The following is a 21,721-nucleotide window of genomic DNA, read 5'->3' as shown; positions in this document are numbered from 1 at the left end:
GCAACCCCAGGAGTAATGCAAGAACGGATAATGGCCTGCGTAGTTCAGTGGTGGTCAGCCTGGTAGTAAGGTCGTATAAAGGTGTCACAAAAAATATAACAGGATTGTTCAAAAGTTTGTCGCTAGTGTAAAAACCCAGTGGGTCAGCATTTGGTATAAAAAGTGGGTAGAATGGAATAAACGTGTACGGTACAAAGTATCCAAAGACTAGGAATGAAAATCGGACTCAAAAAGAGCACGTCAGAAAGAAGTGTAACTAAATCGATATCGTGGGGGAAAAGTTACTCGTAAATGGTATCTACTCCCTAAAATTCAGCAACAGTCATCAAAAGTGATTAAAAAAACACCTTGAAAAGACTCTTAGAAACGCGGAACATTTTTATACTAATGTGTGGAGCCTAAAATTAAAGAAATACCAGGCTTCGTTTTTTCACAGTTCCCCCATTTGATCCCGTTTCTATCATGAAAAGGTAATGAAAGAAGCGTTTGACATCAGCCGACCTCAGGTTTCAAAGACGTGGACCCTTACATATTCGCTTCTACAATAATGTTTGTCAAAGATGATTACTTGGTGCACTTGAATGTCTTAGAAAAGCTGACGTGATCACATCCTGTACTATTCAGTTTACTGATTCATAATCCAGATAAGGGCACAAATAAATTACTAGTGCTCTATGACCGTATCTTTTTCCGCTTGAAGGGCATTACCCTATGTTTATATAAAATTAGGAACCAGTCAGTCTTAGAGTGAACTTCGAGGAGGCTGGTCTTTAGGTTAAAAAATAAGTCAATTTTTTACTGCCTGACACTCGGAAGGCATACACTCATACATAAAAATCTGTTGCGAGTGCTCTGTGTGTGGTTCTGGTAACATCACAGTGATTAGACTGTGCATAGAGCTTCCTAAGGCAAACAGTTGGTGCGGGCTACAGAACGCCTTACAGGTGGTTCCCATCCAGAACGTATGTTAAACGAATACCAGATATGCAAACATCTGGCGCATTTTGGCTTACAACAAGTGTTTGGTCACTGTATGGCCTTCCTCTAAGTTTGCGAATCCTTCAGTTTTATGTTTCCAAATTTTGTCAGGTTTGCAAAATTTACTATTGTTGCTAAAGTGGCACTTTGTGCTTCGCGTGCTAGCAACTGCCATATGAAAGTGCTCATTAATTTCAAAAGAGAATCCTCCGTCTGGGATGAAAGAAGCGTAGGAAATAACAGTTAATAAAATAGATGGCTTTTAAATATGCGCACTATTGAGTTTTAGGATAATCTATTGTCTGTAATATGACTCTGAGCCATATCTATTGCTTCAATGTAGTCATTTATAGGGTAACCATGGCCAACTTTACAATAATGGCTAGATCTCACTTTGGCGTTCGATGTCAATTCACGGGAGAAGTACACGCGAGTAGGTCCATTACCGAGACACCACGACCGCCAATAGCTAATGTGGTGCACCATGATGAAAATAGATGAAAACGTGACTTCCTTTTGAAATAAAACAAACGGAACCGAATGCAAAACTGCGCTACCTCTTTTTACGTAACACCGGAAGAATGTAGCATGCATATGGGTTTTGTAATGAATGCGCTTTTTTTGGTTCAGTCATCTGACCTCCAGTACACTAACTATTCGCTTCTACACATCGCAAGGTCTTCGATCATTCCCAACCCAATGACCACCAAAATCACTGTTGGCGCACCTAGTGGGCTTTTTCAATCATTTATCAGTGATTCTCTATGTTCCAGTGGTCTTCAGGGTATTGAATCATGGCTCTTTCTCGCATCCGTCACGAAGAGACTGGACCTTACCGCGATGTGATAGTCTGTGTACTTCCGCGGGTCACTGAGCTATCCTATTGGGTATCCACGCAGCACTCGCAGAGCCAACCGTATTAGGTTGGTCAATGGTTGGCGGTTTAATGAACACAGTTTTCTGGTGCTACAGGTTGAGTTTGGAACATGTGTGGCGAATGTTTCGCTCCAAATCGGTATGCAAATGAAAGTCCGTCCCTAGTTTGGTTGTTTTGTTGCTACGTGAGTGTTACTCGGGTTAGCAAGGTGATTGCCACTTGGCTGCTAGAAGATTTTCTTCACGAAAAACTCAACTCATCGACACTGCTGTTTTTAAAATGCTGTACCTGTTAACATGTCTTATGAGAAGGGATCTGCATTTGAAACTTGCTTACTGTACCATGTGAAAACAGCATTCTGGCCGATGTCCTACATCCATTTCGGCTGATTAGGTCAAGCTGGAAAAACACTTAGTGGATTGCGCATGTACATATAGCACACATTTCTTATTGAAAGTAGGCAACAACTAGGTATTACGTGCTGGGAATCACGGATAGATTGTGAAGGGCGGTTTCCTTCAGCTTCAAAGCAAAATATGGAGGTAGTATCAAAATAGGCACACTGAAATAGAGCGTATTTTGTCTGCCATTACAAGTATTCTGCAATGACAATATGAATAAGTTGAAGACAGCACTTAAAATATGAATGTCCGCAAATATGTTCGTAAATATTTTCAACGTCAAACCAATTTAAAGTCAACGGTTATCGGAAAGATAAAAAGAGAATTCCAGGAACTAATGTTGGCCTTCGTCATTGTGCTCATAAAAGTTGATTACTTCTGCTGGAAATCTTTGGCAGATTGTAGAAATCTGAAAAATTCAGAGAAAGATAACAAAGCAGAGCATTCATCCTAACATAGTTAAAAGTGTGATTGATATTTGTAGAACTGGTAGTAGAAGGCTAGGACAGTCTTAGTATGGCGGTGATCACTGTCACTGAATGACCGGCTTCTGGTTTTCGGAACGACTAATGGACGATACTCCAATACAACCTTATGACTGTGAAGTAGTACAAGGATTCTCACGCCCTCTGGAATATCACCACGGGTCAAATTCAACCACATTAGGTTGTCCCTTAAAAATCGCAACTGAAATGGTGCTATGATAAGTCACGCACAAACTCAATCGTGTTTATATTAAATAAGAAACAAATAGGAGCTTTTCTCTATTACTATATTATACTCAAAAATGAACGACATGAATTAGAAAATAAGAAAGGCTGGAAGGAACCAGAGAAGCTGTGAATCTTGAGCTAAAAATGAAAGGTGGATCCGCTAACTTTTGGCCCCGAAAATCCTGAACGGCTGTGTGGAAAACATTAATCGCCAAACACTGTTGGTAACGATAAAACCTGTGCTTATATCGCCCGATACTTGGTCTAAGCACAGTTCTTTCTGTAGCCGAGGTTTACAGCCTGGACGGAGGCCAAGTTATGATGTCTCCGTTATGACCTCGTTAGGTTATGAAAACCGCTGACTGGTAAATACGGTGTCTTTCATCAGATAGCTTACAATTACTTAGTTAAATGGCTGACGGGATTAAATTTTGTGAGTTATAAAATGAATACATGAGTGCTGGGCGGACAGTGCTGGGAAGAGTTTTCATCATATGTCTGCGGATGTCGCATTAAATGCCAGGTTATTAAAGGAAGTTTGGAAGGTGGGAAAGAGCGCTATGGTCAGAAGAAGAGCGAACAGGATAGACGGCAGAGACAGATTATTAATTTCGTTCGGTAACTTCGGTTATCACATTATTTTCTTACCCATAAAAGGTGAATCCAAATCGGGCAGCCAAAGCAACAATGGACTATTTAGGCGTCAACTCGGTACGTATAGCACGTGAATAGTTGCTGTCTGCGGTTTTCAAGTAAAGCACTTATTGTCTCACCAAATGCCCAATTTCTTATACATCGCTGAAACCAAATTCCACAAATCAAAGCCATAAAATAGGCAAATATGCTGCACTGTCAGCAACAGCGACTTGTAAACTTACACATATAAGTAGGAAAAGGGATTCCATTTATTTGTTAAAAGTGCTTAAGAGCCTATCGGAAGCCAAGGGTGAGATACCGAGTATTACTATTGCAATTTACTCTTAAGAGCGACGTAGAATTTCACCTAATTAGACAGAAAAATGACGTTTTATAGAACAGTTTTTTTGTGCGTAAATGGTCCTGCATCACCAGCTGTGCTTCAGAACTCTTGAACGCAACGATGTTTTTGAAGTTTATATTTTCTGCATTCTAAAATATGGTTCATCTTTGCTTGATGTTAATGGTGATTTTGATCTTTTTTAGCCTATCTTCCGATCCCAAGTTAGAATTAGGCTGAATATTGGATCAAACTCAGCAGTACGTGATGTACGCTGGGACTGCTTCGGAGCATGTGAAACAGAGTCGAGGAGGTGAAACGGACGTCCTCAATCACTACTGCACGTCTTACAAAACATCCTATGGACAACACTGGGAACCATTCAAGCCGAAGACTGTATCGCTTTACGGATCCGGTTTTGTTACAAACGAAAGACCAGTTATTCAATATACTCCAGGCATGGATGATATAGACAATAGAAAAATGAAGTTTGTTCAGCCTTTTTTGCTGTTAAATCCTACTCAGAGATGTACTAGAGACAAACTATCTCTCTGTAACGCATAAAGACTTTGTCCAGTACTCCACACAGGATGGCCGAGAACCAATTCCTTCACTCTCCAGATTTAACCTGCCTAGTAAATATGGAAAACCCCATTTGAAGGTAATTTTTCACTTGAGGTCAATTTTCCAACGGTGTTCTGCAGGACAACATGACCTTGATAGATGACAATCTAAAAGGAAGCGTAACTTCTGTACTACCAAAGCACACGCCTTTGCTTCATTCAAAACGCACTAAGGGAGAGATTGAAGCCGAAAATTATGGTTTTGTAATTCGCAGCTCATTACGTTATTCTTTCGCCTAACAGGGTCCGAATAGAAATCAGTCAACTTATCAGGCTCAGTTTGGAAGGCCTTTATTACCTAAAGGTGAGTTTACGCACCTGAACCGACACGGTCAACAAACATGAAAATCTGGATTTTGAGGAAGAATTTCCTACAGAGTTTTGCTTTGACTCTTTTGATAAATGTTGAGAGACGGTGGGCAAACAATAAGTGGAAATTGGTAACAATTTAATTGTCTCATCATGTTGTCATTCGAACTTGGTCACCGTTTTCGCACATAATATACAAAGCACGGGAAGTAAAAGGAATATGTTAATTTTGCGCCATAAGGGTGAAGATCTGGTTGAATTGCTCTGCGAATCCTTTTGACAGACAAGCTGGCGCGCTTCCAGCTGGGCCCGAAAGAGGAAACAGGAAGCACTCGCAACAACTGCATGGAAGATACTCTAACCGGTCGTCCTATTTCACCTCACCTTATGAGCGATTTCCGCGGACAAACGGATAGGCCGACTGGGCGGACAAACTATAATGATGAATATGTGCCATATGGAAGACCGGATGGTAAAGAGGCTTTCGCACGCTGGATTGCCCCTCCTGCCAGCACACACAAGGACAGTTACGTCAAGGAAACCAAAGTTTGGCCTGACTATGTTCCAGTTCACCCTACCAACGTAAGTACTTAAGACTTACGCTTTCGATAACATACACGTTTTTCGGTGACGCAGCGTTGCTGTGCAATCATTAAAAAACGGCTCATCATTCAGACACGCTCCATTTTGTCCTAACGTTGGGCTTGAGAGCAAGTTTTATAAGAAATATAAACAACAAGAAGTTTCATCATCTAAAAACAAAGCGTGCAAGACGGGATGATCAAGCACTCTCCACTCGTCAGAATCCACCTAGATTGTAGGAAATTTGGCGTCTAATTACACATAGTTACGTGTGAAATCCTACTTGTGTACAGCCAGGGCAAATGTTCGTGTATCTTGATTGTCACGCGACTATATTTTGAGAACTACTCGTTTTCTTGGTTTTCCTTGATGCACCCAGTAGTCTGCTCAATCCGGAACCGTCTTCATTTTTGCTTATTTAGAACTTCTAATACATTGGCTGGCGTTGTGAGACTAAAATGCAGTTAGGACCTATTAATTGTCCAGTCATTGTAACTCTTGCCCAGCTACACCTAACATGAATAGTATCCAAGACTTTGGATACTAATACTCTAAGGTCAAGATTGCTTGATTGTAAATCGGTATTAGTGATTATTGTTGAGTAGAATAATAATTCTTTTGTGTTCACATCGTGCAGGTGTGCAAACCACAGTAACCATCAACCGATAGAAAGTCATCTGTGTTGCTGGCAATGGAGGAACAAGTAGTGGGTGCGCAGTCACGAAATTTGTCAAACGATTATGACGAAAAATTCCTTGTCAGTTCCTTGGGAAAATGGAGGGTTTGCCAAAACTCTACAACTCGATGCGCAGCAAAATGGGCCATAAATAACCAAATGACAATTAATTCGCATTTTAAAATGTCCCTCGATTGGCAGTGAAAATTGAGGGTAGCCACGAAGTGCTCCGAAATCCTTCACGTTTCAGATAAATGAATTTAAGGGTTTATATTTGGACCATCAAGGACACTAAGAACAAGGAGAGTTGAGCGGGGTGTGTCACATGTTGTGAAATAACGAGTTGGTGAAAGTTATGTTCGGTGATGATAAGGAACGCGGCCATAGTAGTCCAAAGGGATAGACTTGCTCTATGTAATGTTTGAGAAATTATGAAAGAGTCTACGATGGTAGTACTTACAAAGAAGAATGACTGTGTTCTGTGGTGCTGTTGATGTTGTTGATAAACACGATAGACCGGACAAAAAGTCACGGTGAATGCTGGAATCGGTGGCAGCTATAGTCGATGCAAAGTAATTGCATGTCTTTTAAGCTGATAAAGATGATGATGAGAATGAGCTCAATAAAAATTCACTTATGTCCATGTCTGGATATGAAGATGAACATTTAGCGAAACGTATTGATGGTTATGTGAACGCACTAACTTTCCTTAATGAGTAGTAAAGAAGGACTTATGTGCTGAAATTTGTTGATGCTTAGATTTGCTTTGGAATGGCCTGCCTAGTGCTTCGCACTCTGTCATCACGCAACATAATATACCACTCGTTCATAGTTTGAGAAATCCAACTGGTAGTAGAAGGACGGTTTCTGTGATCCGCACAGTGCTTGGACGTTGTGTGAGGATCGACAATGGACAGGCTTGATAGCGCTCCACACAACATAATGGAACAGTGAAGGAAGAGAATAAAAAATGAGAAAATGTTAAAAGCAACACTAGTCATACTCAAATATATAAAAATCAGTACTGTAGAATGTGAAAGGGGATCCTAATTTAGTGGGCTTACCACGTGTCTTATACTATGCACCTATCATCAACCCTTATACATTGTAGTTAGTTGTGGAATGATTCAAAAGCCAACTTTGTAGGGAACTGAGTGATCCTTTTGGAAGAAGGAGGGGTACGGAGTAATTCGGTGTATCACGAAAAAAATCCAGCTACAAATGCCGTAAGTATAAGGACACTGCTGGAGAGTAAGAAATAACCCATGACCTCTGTGTTACAAAATTAGTAACCTAGGATTTGCACTAGCGTTCATGAAACCGGTCAGTCATTTAAGAGCATTTTTTTATAAAGAAATGAAATGTTATCTTCCAGATAACATGGAAAAATGACTGAGTTAATTTAATTTAATTTTTACTGCTAGCAGCATGTACGACAGTTTTGGTTCTCTTGAAAGAGCTTTATTATTTTTACTTTCGTTTATGGAGCGTGTGTTATGGACTTAGTATTTGGATTACATGTAATCGGAGCACTTAAATGTTATTTTGGTTTATCTCTAAGCCCGTATCCCAATTTACAATTCACCGGATGCAAATTCACTTCAATCTTCCAGTCAGTTAATGGTTTTTACCTCTCTAGTTGTTCTTTTTATAACTTATAGGTTTATGATAAAGCCAATGAGATCCCAGAAAGAAAACTTGATTGGTTAAAGAAAAATGATCCGGCCGAATATCAGAATGCTATACACGCCTACAAAGAGCCAAGGTAAATTTGGCTAGTTCTTCACTGTTTGATTTGTCACTTTCTGATTTGAATTCTGCCGGAAGATGTGAACTTGAATGAGTTTTGAGACAGGTGCTTTTTAGCATGACGTGGATATATTTTGGGATGTGATAGGGCCGATTACTCTAAAATTGAAGTCAGCGATTACACCTAGAGTTGTCAAAAGTATTTTTTCCATCGTGCATTTTTTAGAGTAAAATTTAATATGCTGCCCGCGAAAAGCAGTTGGTCATGAGGTTAAATTTGCAATGATATAACCCACTTTCATTTAGTGTCACAAACGAACAAGATACTTTTTGAAGGATGGTCGCATGTTCTGTGCCTTAAAAACTGAAGGCTTGGACATTTACCTTGTCATGGCGGATGGAGATTTGTGGCTACCTAGACTGACCAAAAAAAAACTAAGAAAACTTGGAGAACACGGATCAGCGCATTTCTATTATGCCTGCCACGTCTTGCTGCCACAGTGTACAAGTTCATCGGTCTTGAAAGAGGTCGACCAACTCGCGACGGTGGACAGGCTAGATTTTAATAATTGATCAGTATCTAAAATCCCACCACAATTCACACACACATAGTGAAGACAATGTTAGCTCCAAATTTCCGTTCATCCTCTAACTCGGCCTTCTTTTGGAGTTTGAATGGAGGATCGCTAGCTAGCGGAGATTAGCACATGTTATCTTTGTATGGAAGGTCCGGTGCAAGAAAGGATGCACGGGCTTCAGGTTCCTTTGTTATTCTGAGTGTAAACAACACCAAGCAGTTTTCAAATCTCATCAAATTATACAGTTGCCCGGTGCATTAATTAGAGTCTGATTTATTTTTTGACATTCGAAGCTGTCAGTCTCTACTGAACCATAAGTAGCATCCAAAACGAAGAACAAAAACACGTTCTTTACAAGATCACATACTCTTCAACAAAAAAACACCGTAAGATGTCCTCCTGGCCTACATATATTAAATCTTGCGTACGCTTTTTCCTCAAGTTTTCCATATATAGATGGCCGTTTTCTTCCAGGTCAGGTGGCAAAAGACATGTCTTAGATAAATAAGGACCTCAGCATTATGCCCAACTCAATTTCTAAGGGATTTTTTCCGCAGATTTGTTTGAGAACCCCATACAATGAGATGTCTGTCTTCAAGTAAGCGAGAAGGTTGTCGAGGCTATCTAGTTGAATGAAATTTAACGGAACCTCCGATACAGGAATCGAATAACGTGTGTATTCTGCATTTCGAGTCAGAAACGTATTTTTCGAACGACTTAGGCATTTAGGAATCACTGGTACTCTCATGTCACCCTGATGGCAAAACGGCCAGGGTTACGGTTTTTGTCGTTGACATTTATGACCTTTTTCTAACAGCAACTCGAAAGAACTTAGCCCGCTTACTTGACTTCACCGTGTGTAGAGTCAGTTCCTTGAAAATGAGCTACTATAAAAATTTCGTTTACGATGCGTTAGAATGATGAAGACTGATGTGCGGACATCATATTCTTTGTTTGAGTGAAACCTAGTGAGTCCACACAGGGTAAACATTTTAACTTATACGAACATTCTTGCGGAACTCGTCAGAGTTTTACCCTCATGTGGCCACCATTGAACTTTATCATGTAGGATTAACGGTATCCCAACAATGTTTGTTTTAATTCCTATACACTTGCAAGTTTCATAGGCTGAATCTTGTACAAACTTGGACATATAACAGCACCGAGATCTGGTGGTAAACCGATACCAGGTCAAAAGTTTAGTAATTCATACATCCTATCAGTGTAGCAAATTCTTCCTTGTCAGAACCATCAGGGAGTCTTTTATTAACAAGATTCGCCGCTCATAAACGTTATATTTGCACCCGTTCATTGTAGTTGTTATGTCCTGTAGGTCTCTTGTGCTTAAAAATGTGTAGGTAGGTCATCCTAAGCTCGGGTCGCGTTTCCTAATTTGAGACACCTATGGCGTCAAAGCGGTATATCCCTGGACCTCAATGGACGTGTTTATCAGGCCACAGTGCGGGCTGCTTTTTGTAAAGATTTGAGACTTGATCTGTGTGAGCAGCGAAACTGAGATGTCTTCTGGTGTTCAGCAATCGCTGCCTCAGGACCATAGCTCATGTACGTTGGTGTGGGAGAATTCGTAGCGAGATAAATAGAAGGCGATTGATTATGCTACGTATTGCGCATGCCGGAGAATCGTTTGCCGAAGGGAGTGCTGTTTTCCGTGCCCACTTCAGAGTGTCGGAAACAGAGAGGTGGCCAATCTTGATCAGCAGAGAATACAAAACAGATTGTAAGACTTTTGGGTGCTGTCGGTGCACGCATCTTCCAGGATGGGGACCGCGTGATCCCCGGTGCACCTGGTTGGAGATGCTGCAAGACATGGTAGCCAATAGATGTCAATGATATTCTTGTTGTCCGTCTCTCTCCAGAATTCTTGAGTGAGTGTCTGGAGGTGTAGACGCCTAGAAACGATTGTGGCAGGCTAACACTAAGTACCTTCCTTATCCGATTCATTCTTCTCTCCACAATAAGGACTGAATGGCAGCGAGGCATTAGTGTTGAACACTGATACCATTCTGTCTATGATGATGATGATGGGGGTGGGGTGATGATTGATGTTTCAACTGACTGGCTGGGTGTAATCAGCCACCTGTTACCAAAGCGTTTTACAACTAGGAAGCACGGAACTCCATTTCTTTTCACACAAAGACAAGCTCACTATCCATTGGGCTTTTAAAGGTCAAATATAAATAACTCCGTAAACCAGTCAGGTTTTTTCGTAACTTTTCAAAACATCCCGGTTAGCAAGTGATCCATATAGCCCCTGATTGGAACCGACAGTGGGTGGCGATTCGTGCACTAGCAATGGGTCGCCGTGCATGTGTATGTACGGGATGTTTTCGAATCCGACTGACTCAGGAGGCAGTCGTTCGTTCACCACTGCAAGAACAAGGTTTTTAGAGTGAGCGCAGTCAGAAGTAAATGGGACGGCTAGGCTGCTACATGATTTGACGCTAAAGAGTGAACATTTTTTTAACGGGAGTACCGGATGATATTCCCTTGTCACCTATTCAAATTCAAAATATCTCAACGAAACACACTGTAGATGCTAGATGACTTGCTAATGTTTACCATGTTCTGGACGGTAAAAGGGATGCCTGAATAGAGCTTCGCACATAATGGTCTTGTCTTTTCCAAAAGGAGTACCTCCAGAGGGAAACCAGACGCACCAAAGTCCCATAAGTGATTCCTTGTGGAGAGGAATTTACTTTTAAAATCCACTTAAAGAGCCAGTTTTTAATAGCCCAGCCTTTCTTTAAATAGTTTTTCAGGAGAGGTAACCGTATCTCTTATAAACCACATGATTCTCTAATTTTGCAGGGAAATCTGTTCGCTGAGCTGATTTTGAAGCATAACAGACAAAATAGTTTGACAGATGTTTCCCTGAAATGCATTTGCTGTGAAGTATATGCGGTCTCTCCCACGGAAATTCGGAGGGGACCAACAAACAGCGGACTACTCCAAGTGATGCCTTTACTCGAAGAAATTCAAGCGTTGAAAAAATAATCAAGAGGCGAGTAAGAAATCGTTACTGAGAATTGTAGAACTTATAAGGGTGAAAGGGTGTGTATACTTGATTCTTTTGAAGCGGCCTTTCAGAAAATGTAGTATAAAAAGGCGTTTTTATGGGTAAGGCAGGATATTGTTCCAAAAGAGTAAGTGTTATAGCCCACTCTTCAGGGGGACTACCTCACTTCCTTGTACTAAATGGATAGCTTCAGCGGAGACGACTTCCCGGGATTGAGCATGCTAGTTTGTTTAACTAAAGTGTCCGCTTTGGAATCTCCTCCTTAAAATCTCATTTCTTTCGTTATTCTTTTGTGCTTCTAAAGACAGACAAATTTGCTAGTTATGCAGCACCTAGTCGAAGTCATGCCTTCGGGGCGCTGATCACATTTTAGCGAAGTCGACTCTTATATGATCATTCACATACTTAGTACCAAAATATGAGTGAAGTTTCTTATCCCGGTCTCCCTTGAAAGATGAACTTGCATCTCGCGGACATCGAGAAGGATTTTCACTTGGTGACTGTGATAGTCTGTCAAAATATAACAATTTTAGGACTCATATCACGGAAATAGCCTGAAGTTGTCCTTGTGGGCCATCTCTGTGCAGTGGGTTGTGGAGGGACAAGTGCAAGCCCGTCACCCATAATTTACATTGAAGATTTACCCGAAAATCTTCATTTGTTTTTCTTCATTACATAACTCACCAGCGAGCGAAACTCAATCGTCAACACCCCATTCATCACTGACCGGATGCTCCAGCACTTTGCGTGTCAAGATCAACTCGATGACGTTATTAGGATAGATCATCCAGGATCCATCGATAGCAGTTCATTATTTCTCTCCCAGGCCACCAACTAGGAATTTTTGGGGATCTGTGATCTTTAATACATCATATTTGACGTACACTGCTTTGGAGGATGAGTTTAGTGAGAAAACGGTATCTTCAAGTGACGCGTAATACCAGAACCTCCAGGAAAGCAAAACAAAATCGGAGCTGAGTTCCAAATCGGTAAGACAAATTCACAAAATATACAAATCTCGACAGCAGATACTCATCCACAACAAATGGTCCATTTGGACTACAAAAGCTTTGAGGAAAAACAATATAATGAAAACTGAAACATAAGTACATTTATGCTTGTTGCTAAATTCACCAGCTAACGTTTTATTGCAGCATGGAAAAAGGCACATACCTTGGGCATCAAGTGGAACCACCAAGTAAGGTCACCAAACTGGGCAAACAAATTTCTGGACCGCTTACGTCGACTGGCTTCACATCCAATGAACATGGACATGTGGAATATGATGCAGGGCCTCCGGATCGATTCGTCACTCATTATATGACTCGAGTAAGCTGCCAGAAGTTGACACGTTTCAACGATATAGGTATCCTATTTTCATTATAAACGGTTTGACTTAGCTAGGCCTTAAAGTTAAGGAACTGTCAGGAAAAACTCATCACTGGTGGATGACGCACCTATATGTTCGGGGACGGGCCAAACAATTACAGGAGGTTACAGTGAAGCAAATGCAAACTTCATTAGTAACCATCTTCGTTGTGGCTCGTATCCACTGGGATAGCTCCTTTCTGTCCAGAGTATCCGCTGTGTACCTTCGAAAGGTAAACCTTTACCCTGAGGATAAATGCAGGACGACCTAGCGTAGTAATAGTACCAGTGCTATTAACAGATAGATTCTGCAACGGCAACTAACAGCACATGTAATGCAGCCGGTAAAATAGTGTTGCCTTGGACTGTGCAGAAGTAAAGAGTCTCGAAAAACCCGGTTATATCATGTTGTGCAGGCATCCGCTTCAGGATTTATCTGGTCTAATGGGTCTAATGGGCCACGAACACGGTGGGTAATGTCAAAGAGGGTTTGCTCGAGGCGCATATGTATTCAGTTGAACTTACTGTGCTTGCCGTAAACGCGAGAAAATATGATAAGTGGGCGTTCAGGACGGGAAAGTTCTAAAGCCATCAACATTCCCAACTGGTGGTCTATAACTTCCATCTCGAGTGGTAAATCTGAAAAGTTGGGTCCCACGTCATGTGCAACGTGCTAGTTGATGGCCCACACAGTTCATGAGACCCGCCGTGGACGCACATATGGCTACCTATTGTAGTTCGTCACTTACTGCTATGAGCTTGACACTCAGAAATAGCCAGAAATTTAAAAGGAAAAGGCACGTATCCTTGTACACATTATATACACGTATACGAAAACAATGCCAAGTGGGAAGAATCCAAAACAGTGAAACCTGACATAGCGCATGTAAAATAACTGAGATGTCAATGATTAATGACCAACAGCTGGGGATCCCAGGCTAGGAGAATTCTGTGGCAAAACGCATCACTCCATTACAACAAATGCTGCCATAATTTAAAGTTTGTGCCAGCTACGTCGGATTTCCACAACGGATAAAGTTAGCCGCCTTTCAAAAAACGCTTTCATGATAAGACGTATTTACATAGACGTAATCATTGATGTTGTAAAGAATGCGGCCTAAATTAGAGATGGCAACAGAGAATTTTCTTCAGTGTTTTGATTACAGTACGACCTCTTCACCCCAAAAGACTGTAGAACACAGTTTGCACTTCCGAAAGGCGCACAAGCTGCACATTCCCATAGTGTTTCGATAGATTTTGCAACAAGTTAAATACTTGTGAATTTTTTTCTCGACACCAATTTCAGAGAGTTTATTTGGATATCCACACTAACAGAAAAATTTTGTATATCCAAAATGAACTTCTGTCCTTCATGTTATTGAGTTTTTCACAGCGCAAATGCGAAGTATAGTTGTCCCCCAAGGTAGCCCGCCGGAGAATTTGATCCTCACTCTTCTCTTTCTACTGGTGAGGATAAAATTCGATAAGGTGACGTGTTTTAGGAATTATCAGGACAGGTCTCATTTTTTAAGCTAAACCAGCGTATGCTGAAAGGCGGAGAAGCGCTGTACAGTTGCCCCATCATTGTGGAGAATAACTAACAGGGTCCTAGTTGGCACACCCAAAAGTCCATAGGGAAATGCTATAGACAGAACCACTGAATCGTACATACTATTAACGGATACCGCCGAACTTGACGCTAACAAATAGACTTATGTTCGATCGGTGGAAATGAACGGAGAGTGGTCTACTTGAACGGTGACCGGGCGTTTTTAAGCAAGGTTCTTTTCAGAGTTGTCGCTTGGGTGTTTAAAAATAACACAATCTGTTTTGCAAACATACTACAATGAACCACTGAAAATGTTCAGTATTATTTTGTGGGATGGCCCATGTCATCCACAGACTTACTGTTTTTCACTACAAGGATTTTGGTTCTCCAGCGCAGTAAACACCATTTTGCTATAGATGCGCCACATTTCAACAGGGCATAAAAGATAAGTCTGGCTTGTGTTCAGGTTACTTGTAGATCGCTTTATGCCTACAAATTCGTTATTGATTTGAAAAATAGAATGTTTGTCATGCTATTACCCGGACAGTGATAAGACAAATTTGTCTGATGCATCTCGATTGGTCCGCAAAAACTGTCTGACAAATACGTGCAACCGTACATAAGCCGATCCATCCTAGTATAGGCCATTCACGGGCTTCTGAGAATGACTAGAACCTTGCAAAACTACCCGACAGCTGTAAGGCTGATTGTGTGAAGGAAATTCAATCCCACATAACTCACAGTGGTAATTTTACCAGATCCTATGTTTCCAACTGGTCTCTCAATAACCCAATATGATAATATCACCCCAAAGTACACTTATTTCAAACTGGGTATCTTATCTGGAGAACAGTGAACGACAGCAAGTACTGGCCATTAAACGTGCCATGCTTAGTAACGCACCATCAGATTTTCTCACCCTTTTTCGCAGTAATTACGCAACCCAAGGATGTGAGTCGCTTTCTAAGGTCCAAACTACCTTGAAAACAATCCTGTCTGTTGTTCAAGCATCCTTTCTGCACCAGTTTTTCCATACCACATTTTGCGTCGAAAGTAAGGTAAAAGCAGTCTATTAAGGGAAGCAGCTGCTAATGAGATAACACAGGATAACAATAACGTTATCTTTTTTGAAGGTTGGACTTTTGTGCAGTGGAAATTCCTTCATGAGAGGTATCAGTATCAAGTAGTCAGAAACTGGAAAGACACGGAACAGGAGTGTTTAGTAAGATCACTTTCACCCAACAAAGAAATCTCTGAATCAGTGAGTAAGCAAGTGCAACCGTTGCGCAGTTTATGAGTTACTCATGTACCACACCTAAACAATCCGTCGGAAATTCTGTGTATCACAAATGCTTGCAATGTGATACTTGGAGAGAGGTGTTTTCGGAGACTAATTTCGGTAGTCTGTCTAGTTGACGGAAGCTGTCTAGTTGAGCACAAAAGCATAAGGAGAGACTATTCGAGGAGTACTTACAAGTACGCAATAGTTAAAAACTAGCTAGGAACTCACTGACAGAAACAAATTCATTAAAACACATATCTCATATCCGAAAAAACAGCTGTAAAATGAGATACTTTAGGGAGACATTTGAGTTGAGAACATTTGTGAATAGGATATGCTCACCGACTGAAAGAACCGTAAGCATCGCAAGACCGACTAAATTTAGTAAAAGATTCTGCTACAATTTTTATGGCATCGCATTACAGTACGTAGTCTATACAGCTTGATTTCAAGAATTCATAGGGGGGGAGTGTCTTTGATTGCGGGTTTGTAATTCCAGCAAATTTATTTGTTGGTAATGTAGTTTTTATACAGCTCAAAACAGAATTGTTTTGAACTACACCGTACTCATTGTCTGTTTTTGGTAGTCTAATGCGGTCCGAGTGGATCTACCTCATCAACTAACTGTCTCCAATACTTTTCCTTAGTTTTATGAGCCACCGCCGGGAGCGAACCCCCAGGATCGAGAAGGTCATGTTCACTTCAATGTGCAACCCACGAAGGTCAATGTGAGGGCAACTGATGCTGGTATCAACAAGCTCGAGCCTCAGGAGACTGCATTATCGAAGCTTGATTGTTTGCCAGCGTATCAAGCAAGGTAAACGAACCACTCTACTTACTGAATTTGACTGTATTTTCGAAAACCTCCCGCACGGTGGGATGTTTATTTTACCTAGAATCATTTTAACTCTATTAGGGGGATACTTTCCTTCGCCGAATAATAGTTGGTCAAAAGCACCCGTGATCCCTACCACAAAGGATCACACAATTGTTTTTATTCTTAATGCGTGTCACAAACAACGTTCGCAGTAACAATGCAAGCTGCGGCCTGCAAAGACTGCCCCAACTGTTGATCATTAAGTGAAGAACTCTGAAATTTGGAACCACTGCACTGCTGGATATGGTTCACCAAACTAAATGTATGACCAGACTGATTCCTTGTCGTCCCAGACAGAGAGATGTTCACCTTTAAAATCAAAGAAAGCTTTACGCATGTATTGCTTTAATGGATTAGTTTTTAACGACCTGCTAGTCATTAAGACCGGGTAAGTTCATGCTGTATTCCAGTGGTTATGCAAACGACATGGAACTCCACTTTGCATCTCAGTATTTGTTTGACCTTCAGCTAGACAGAAAGATACACACCAACCCAATACATACGGTTACTTCTGGACGTAATATTTCGCTGCTGAATATAACAGTTTACATATTGAGACATGGTAAGTTGGTAACGTCGCTCACATAATTGCACAGTAGGTGGTGTCCACAAGGGCCACTTCGGACGGACGCACAGAACAACCACCGAGTAAACGAGAACATTGTATCAAAAACGGGCGACTTCACAACAAGATAACTGGTTTTGTCGTTTATAGTCTTTTGACTATCTATCTACAGTATAATTATGACCTTTGGGATGGCTCCATAGGGCAAATTCAGTTTTTTCCATACAGCATCTTTGTTTCGACGGAGAAAGCATTCGGACTTTTATGCGGGTTGCTAGTAAGCGCAATAAAGAGCAAATTCGTCTGAACTGCTAATTTTTGATAAAGCGGTCAGCTGGACTAGCCGGAACAATGTGCTCAAAGACTAATAAAAACTTTCTCTTTGTCACCCGGCGTCCAGTCTTGCCAGTCTTGAACGCAGAAGTACTGAATACGTATTGAATAAGTAGTGTTCAATACATATCAAGGTAGTTGTCGTCCTCGTGTCATGGTGCAACTGTTTTGGTAAGTTAGTACCTAAGGAGGAGGCAGTGAACTTGAATTTCACTCTTATCAGAAATTATCAGCAGTGCATACCCTTGACCGCGTCAAGGTTTGAACTCCGGTCATGGGACACGCGAGGCGAGTATGCTACCAATACTTCACCAACGCACTTTGGGCTTATAAACACAGTTGGTGACAGCTAAAGACTTGCTAACTTTATGAATAGTACAAAAGAATCTGAAGAACCCAGTTTCGTGACTTAACGACCAATTATATTTACCAATACGGAACAGAGGGTCCAAAGTGAACATCCTGACAGTATCTCATATCTTTTGCATCCATCGTGTCAGATGACAATGATGTATCAGAATTATGGCACAGCTAAGCCATTATTATTATTATTATTATTATCAACAATACTATCGCCATGTTGGATCCTTAGCGTTTTAATTTTATCAATGATTCATGCCTGAACGATTTCGTCGCGAGACTCGTTGTCCCTCATTTCTGTGAAATAATACAAGTACTTGTGTCAAAGCTCTAACTGGCTAACCTGGCCAAATTATAAAGTTTGCAAAAGACAACGTTGCATTCAACTGTAGAGAGCAGCAGTCATACAAATAAAAGAGATCAAAGAGCTGGCCATCGAGCTTACGAGCTTCGTCATATTTTCTTGGGTAGGTGACTCCCTTCCCTGCGGATCCAGTTGTGCGCTGAACTTGATTAGTCCACTGCAGAACAACTATCATTGGAGAGATAGCCCGAGAACTTCAAGTCCTTGACAATACTTAGGAAATATCACTATTTTAGTATGAGATTTCGCCGTTCCTTCTACTATTTGTGGTTTTTCGGTGACTACAGAGGTGAAAAAATTCCCGGGATTGGACCAATAATGATATGGAGGGGTTTTCATCCCGAGATATACAACTACCTGGGTAAGAGTTAGTGTCATTTGGTTCACCAAATAAAGACCTAAAAACACAATGCTCAGTGCTCAGAACCAAATCAGAAATATTCTCAGTAACTTGTTCGTTTCAGCTTCTGCTGACTATAGGCTTGGAAGTGAAACGAACAGTAAGATATGTTGGTTCAAATGTTATTTTTATCGAAAAAAGTGCGTGGTGTGTCATAGAGCACTATAAACGTTATGTATATTATGACGTAGTTCCAAAAACAAAAATATTTTGTTTAGCGTATTGGCTTGCTAGATTGTAGCTACCTCGATCGTTGGTAAAAGGTCGCATCCGCCTGTCACCAGTTTTAAAAAATACCCCAAGTATAGGGATTATGGTCTATAGTGTAAGCGTATTTCAGTGGAGATGGAATAAACTTGTCTTGCACTTGTCACTGTATCAACATAACGCAGTACTCGTAACCCCCTAAGAAATATTACACGCAGTGCACTACCTAATCAAGTCGTTCTTAGGATATCAAAGAGAAACTCGGGCCATGAAGTCTGTAGCGACAGAATTTAGCCTATTGATGCTGCTAGATAAATTCAGCTACTGAATATAACAGCCACTAATCACTGGCAGTGATAGAGAGACAAGAGTAAATGTGTGCTCTCTGTAGTAGACCAAGAGGAGAGCCAAGCAGCATTAGAGACAAGAAAGTCTGCGAATTATTTATGATCTTGTGCTCTGGAAAACTAATCAAAACTTCTAGCAGTGACAGATTCGAGAACTCAAACCTTTTAGCGGTATATTTTCCAACAGCTTTCTATCGCTAGGGGCGCTAGGTTTAAGTAAAAGCACACATCCAACTTGCATTCACCCCATAATGCCTGTTTCATCAATCAATCATTTCGAGGAGTAAACTGTGCGGCCGCTTTAACCTGATTATGCCGCCCGCTTGCATTCAAGCCACTTCTTGCCACTACTGTTTCAACGTATATTGACTGAAAGATTTTGCGGTCATACCATACAGCCATTCTCCTTGTTAGTAATGTTTGATTGTAAATTGGACCGTCCAGATGAAATCTGGACGTATAAACCGTGAAAATTAGCACATTAGGTGTTGATATTGATCGTCTATATAACTTCTCATTAGCCATTTGCAAGGTGAATGTGATTCAACAATGATTCACACAAAAATATCAGGTAGAAGTCTTTTTCAAGAAGGCAAAGATAGACGAAGATATTTTGCAGCACGCAATCTAACGTTCGTACTTTCCGTACTCGTCTGATAATCTTCATTTGCCCCCTTATTATTCCAGGAGCGTCCTTGCACGGGATCAAGTTGGATTGCAATCCTTGCGGAGATCGCTGTGTTAGAGAAAAACAGATGGGTGATTCTGCGTACAAGAGATCATCATCCCACCACAAGCCCCCAACGTTTAGTATCCTTAAACACTACACAAATACTGGAATATTAATTTCTTTCAGTAGCAATTAAGACTCTTTTTAATTTTGTATTGGGACATACATAGAGTATACTCCTTAGAGGTCGCAATCATAAGGTTAACCCATCAGTGAGCATTGTTTGGAGGTATTGGAAGGTGAAAGTGTAGGTGAATCCAATGGTTTATCATATACGGCTGACAGTAATCCTCCCAGACACTAGTGGTATTTCCAAGAAGACAAACAAAGAATTTTCTTGAAAGTCAGCTGATACCAACTAGGTTGGACACAGTTCCACAGCCGGATTTCTCGGATGAATCGCCTATTCCTCTTTCGTTTCAAAATACCGTATATTTGAATGTATTTGGTTATGATTTCAACCAGACTAACTGTTCCATGTGCCGTAAAATCATGACGAATGTAACAACTATCTTTCCGAAGCAGCTTGTACAACCTTGGTGTTACTGTGATAGAACCTGCAGAGTTGATAAGTACGAAGACATGGAATTATTTATGATCAGTTATTCTATGGAATTTGTGACTGAATTCCAAAGCTACGCGCCACATGAGGCTCTTCTTGATTACTTGGACAATAATCACAGTAAAATTCTCAAAACAGTCTAACAACTTAACGCGGGGTTCAGCTGCACATCCACCTAGACGACCACGAGTAAATTTATTAACTAATAATTCTAAAGCTGTTTCATGAATAAAAGTTGCCGCTATCACCAGTGGGTCACTTTCTATGCGTCTCTAAGTCTTAGGCTTTAAAAACATTAGGTCGTTGCTTTAAATCTACCAGTCTACTCGCTTCTGCTGTGAAACCAGAAGTATACGACTAGTTCTGAGAGTTGAGATACCATAGTTGAGTGACTAGAAATTTAAATCACTATAAAATCAGAGCACAGCAGCTGAATGTAGGAAGTTAGTGTAAAACCACGCTGGCAAGTTCGTTCAGAGCAGCCTCCAAAGCAGCACCTAACCAGTGCAGTGTACAATTTATTGCTTTGATCTGCATTCTGAAAAAAATTGCATTAGAAGTAGTGCAGCATTTTAAGTGCTGTTAGACTGAGAATATCCAAAGAAAAAACGGGACTCGTCACGTTTTTAATCCGAATTCTTCATTTGGTACGGAGCCAGGGGACGCCAATCTTGGTAATTCACCTCGTCAAATAAGTTCATGCATTCATACAGTGACCTTCATTCGCAGGGCTTATAAGGCTTGGTCACGATGCGACATTCCTCTGAAGACGCATTGGGTTAGTACGCCGGGTATTTGGACGAAAATTGCCTCTGGTATCTGGTTGATCGCAGAAGCTACACGAGGAAGGTCTTTTAGTGTGCTTTCCCGACCTAAAGCTGCCACCTTGACGGGTATTTGAAAATTGCGTCTGGTATCTGGTTGATCGCAGAAGCTACACGAGGAAGGTCTTTTAGTGTGCTTTCCCGACCTAAAGCTGCCTGCCTGATGTGATGGTCGGACTTGAGTGCTGCAATGATCCCGCGGGCTACACTGGCTGGAACTTCGTTCCACAAGGTGCAACCATGCTAGGAAGGCCAATGGGGAGCAGCCAGACCAAGAGCAGCGAGAACCCGCACTATGAGCAATCGTGGTACGAGGCGGTCTGGGGGTAAAGTCGTATGTCCTCTGCAAAAGGAGTGTGAAGGCAGTAAGGTGTTTCCCCCAGGCGACCAGCATGTCCATATTTATGGAAGCAGCGATGCTGCCTTCCCCCGAGGAAGGACGGGTTAGAAAAGG

General features: G+C 41.2%; 1 protein-coding gene across 1 annotated transcript; it reads left to right on the top strand.

Moving 5' to 3' along the window:
- Nucleotides 1-4,150: 4,150 nt before the first annotated feature.
- Nucleotides 4,151-20,005, top strand: T265_03074 (hypothetical protein; the record flags this gene model as incomplete). Its single annotated transcript, XM_009167479.1, has 6 exons — nucleotides 4,151-4,872; nucleotides 5,161-5,459; nucleotides 7,797-7,900; nucleotides 12,654-12,828; nucleotides 16,346-16,515; nucleotides 19,839-20,005. 5 exons carry the CDS (start codon nucleotides 5,223-5,225, stop codon nucleotides 19,894-19,896), a joined length of 744 nt encoding a protein of 247 aa, XP_009165743.1.
- Between the last annotated feature and the right edge of the window lie 1,716 nt (nucleotides 20,006-21,721).

This window comes from Opisthorchis viverrini, assembly GCF_000715545.1.
Source record: "Opisthorchis viverrini unplaced genomic scaffold opera_v5_42, whole genome shotgun sequence".
Classification (NCBI taxonomy): domain Eukaryota; kingdom Metazoa; phylum Platyhelminthes; class Trematoda; order Opisthorchiida; family Opisthorchiidae; genus Opisthorchis; species Opisthorchis viverrini.
The sequence above is the reverse complement of the archived record's forward strand: the minus strand, read 5'-3'. Positions and strand labels throughout refer to the sequence as shown.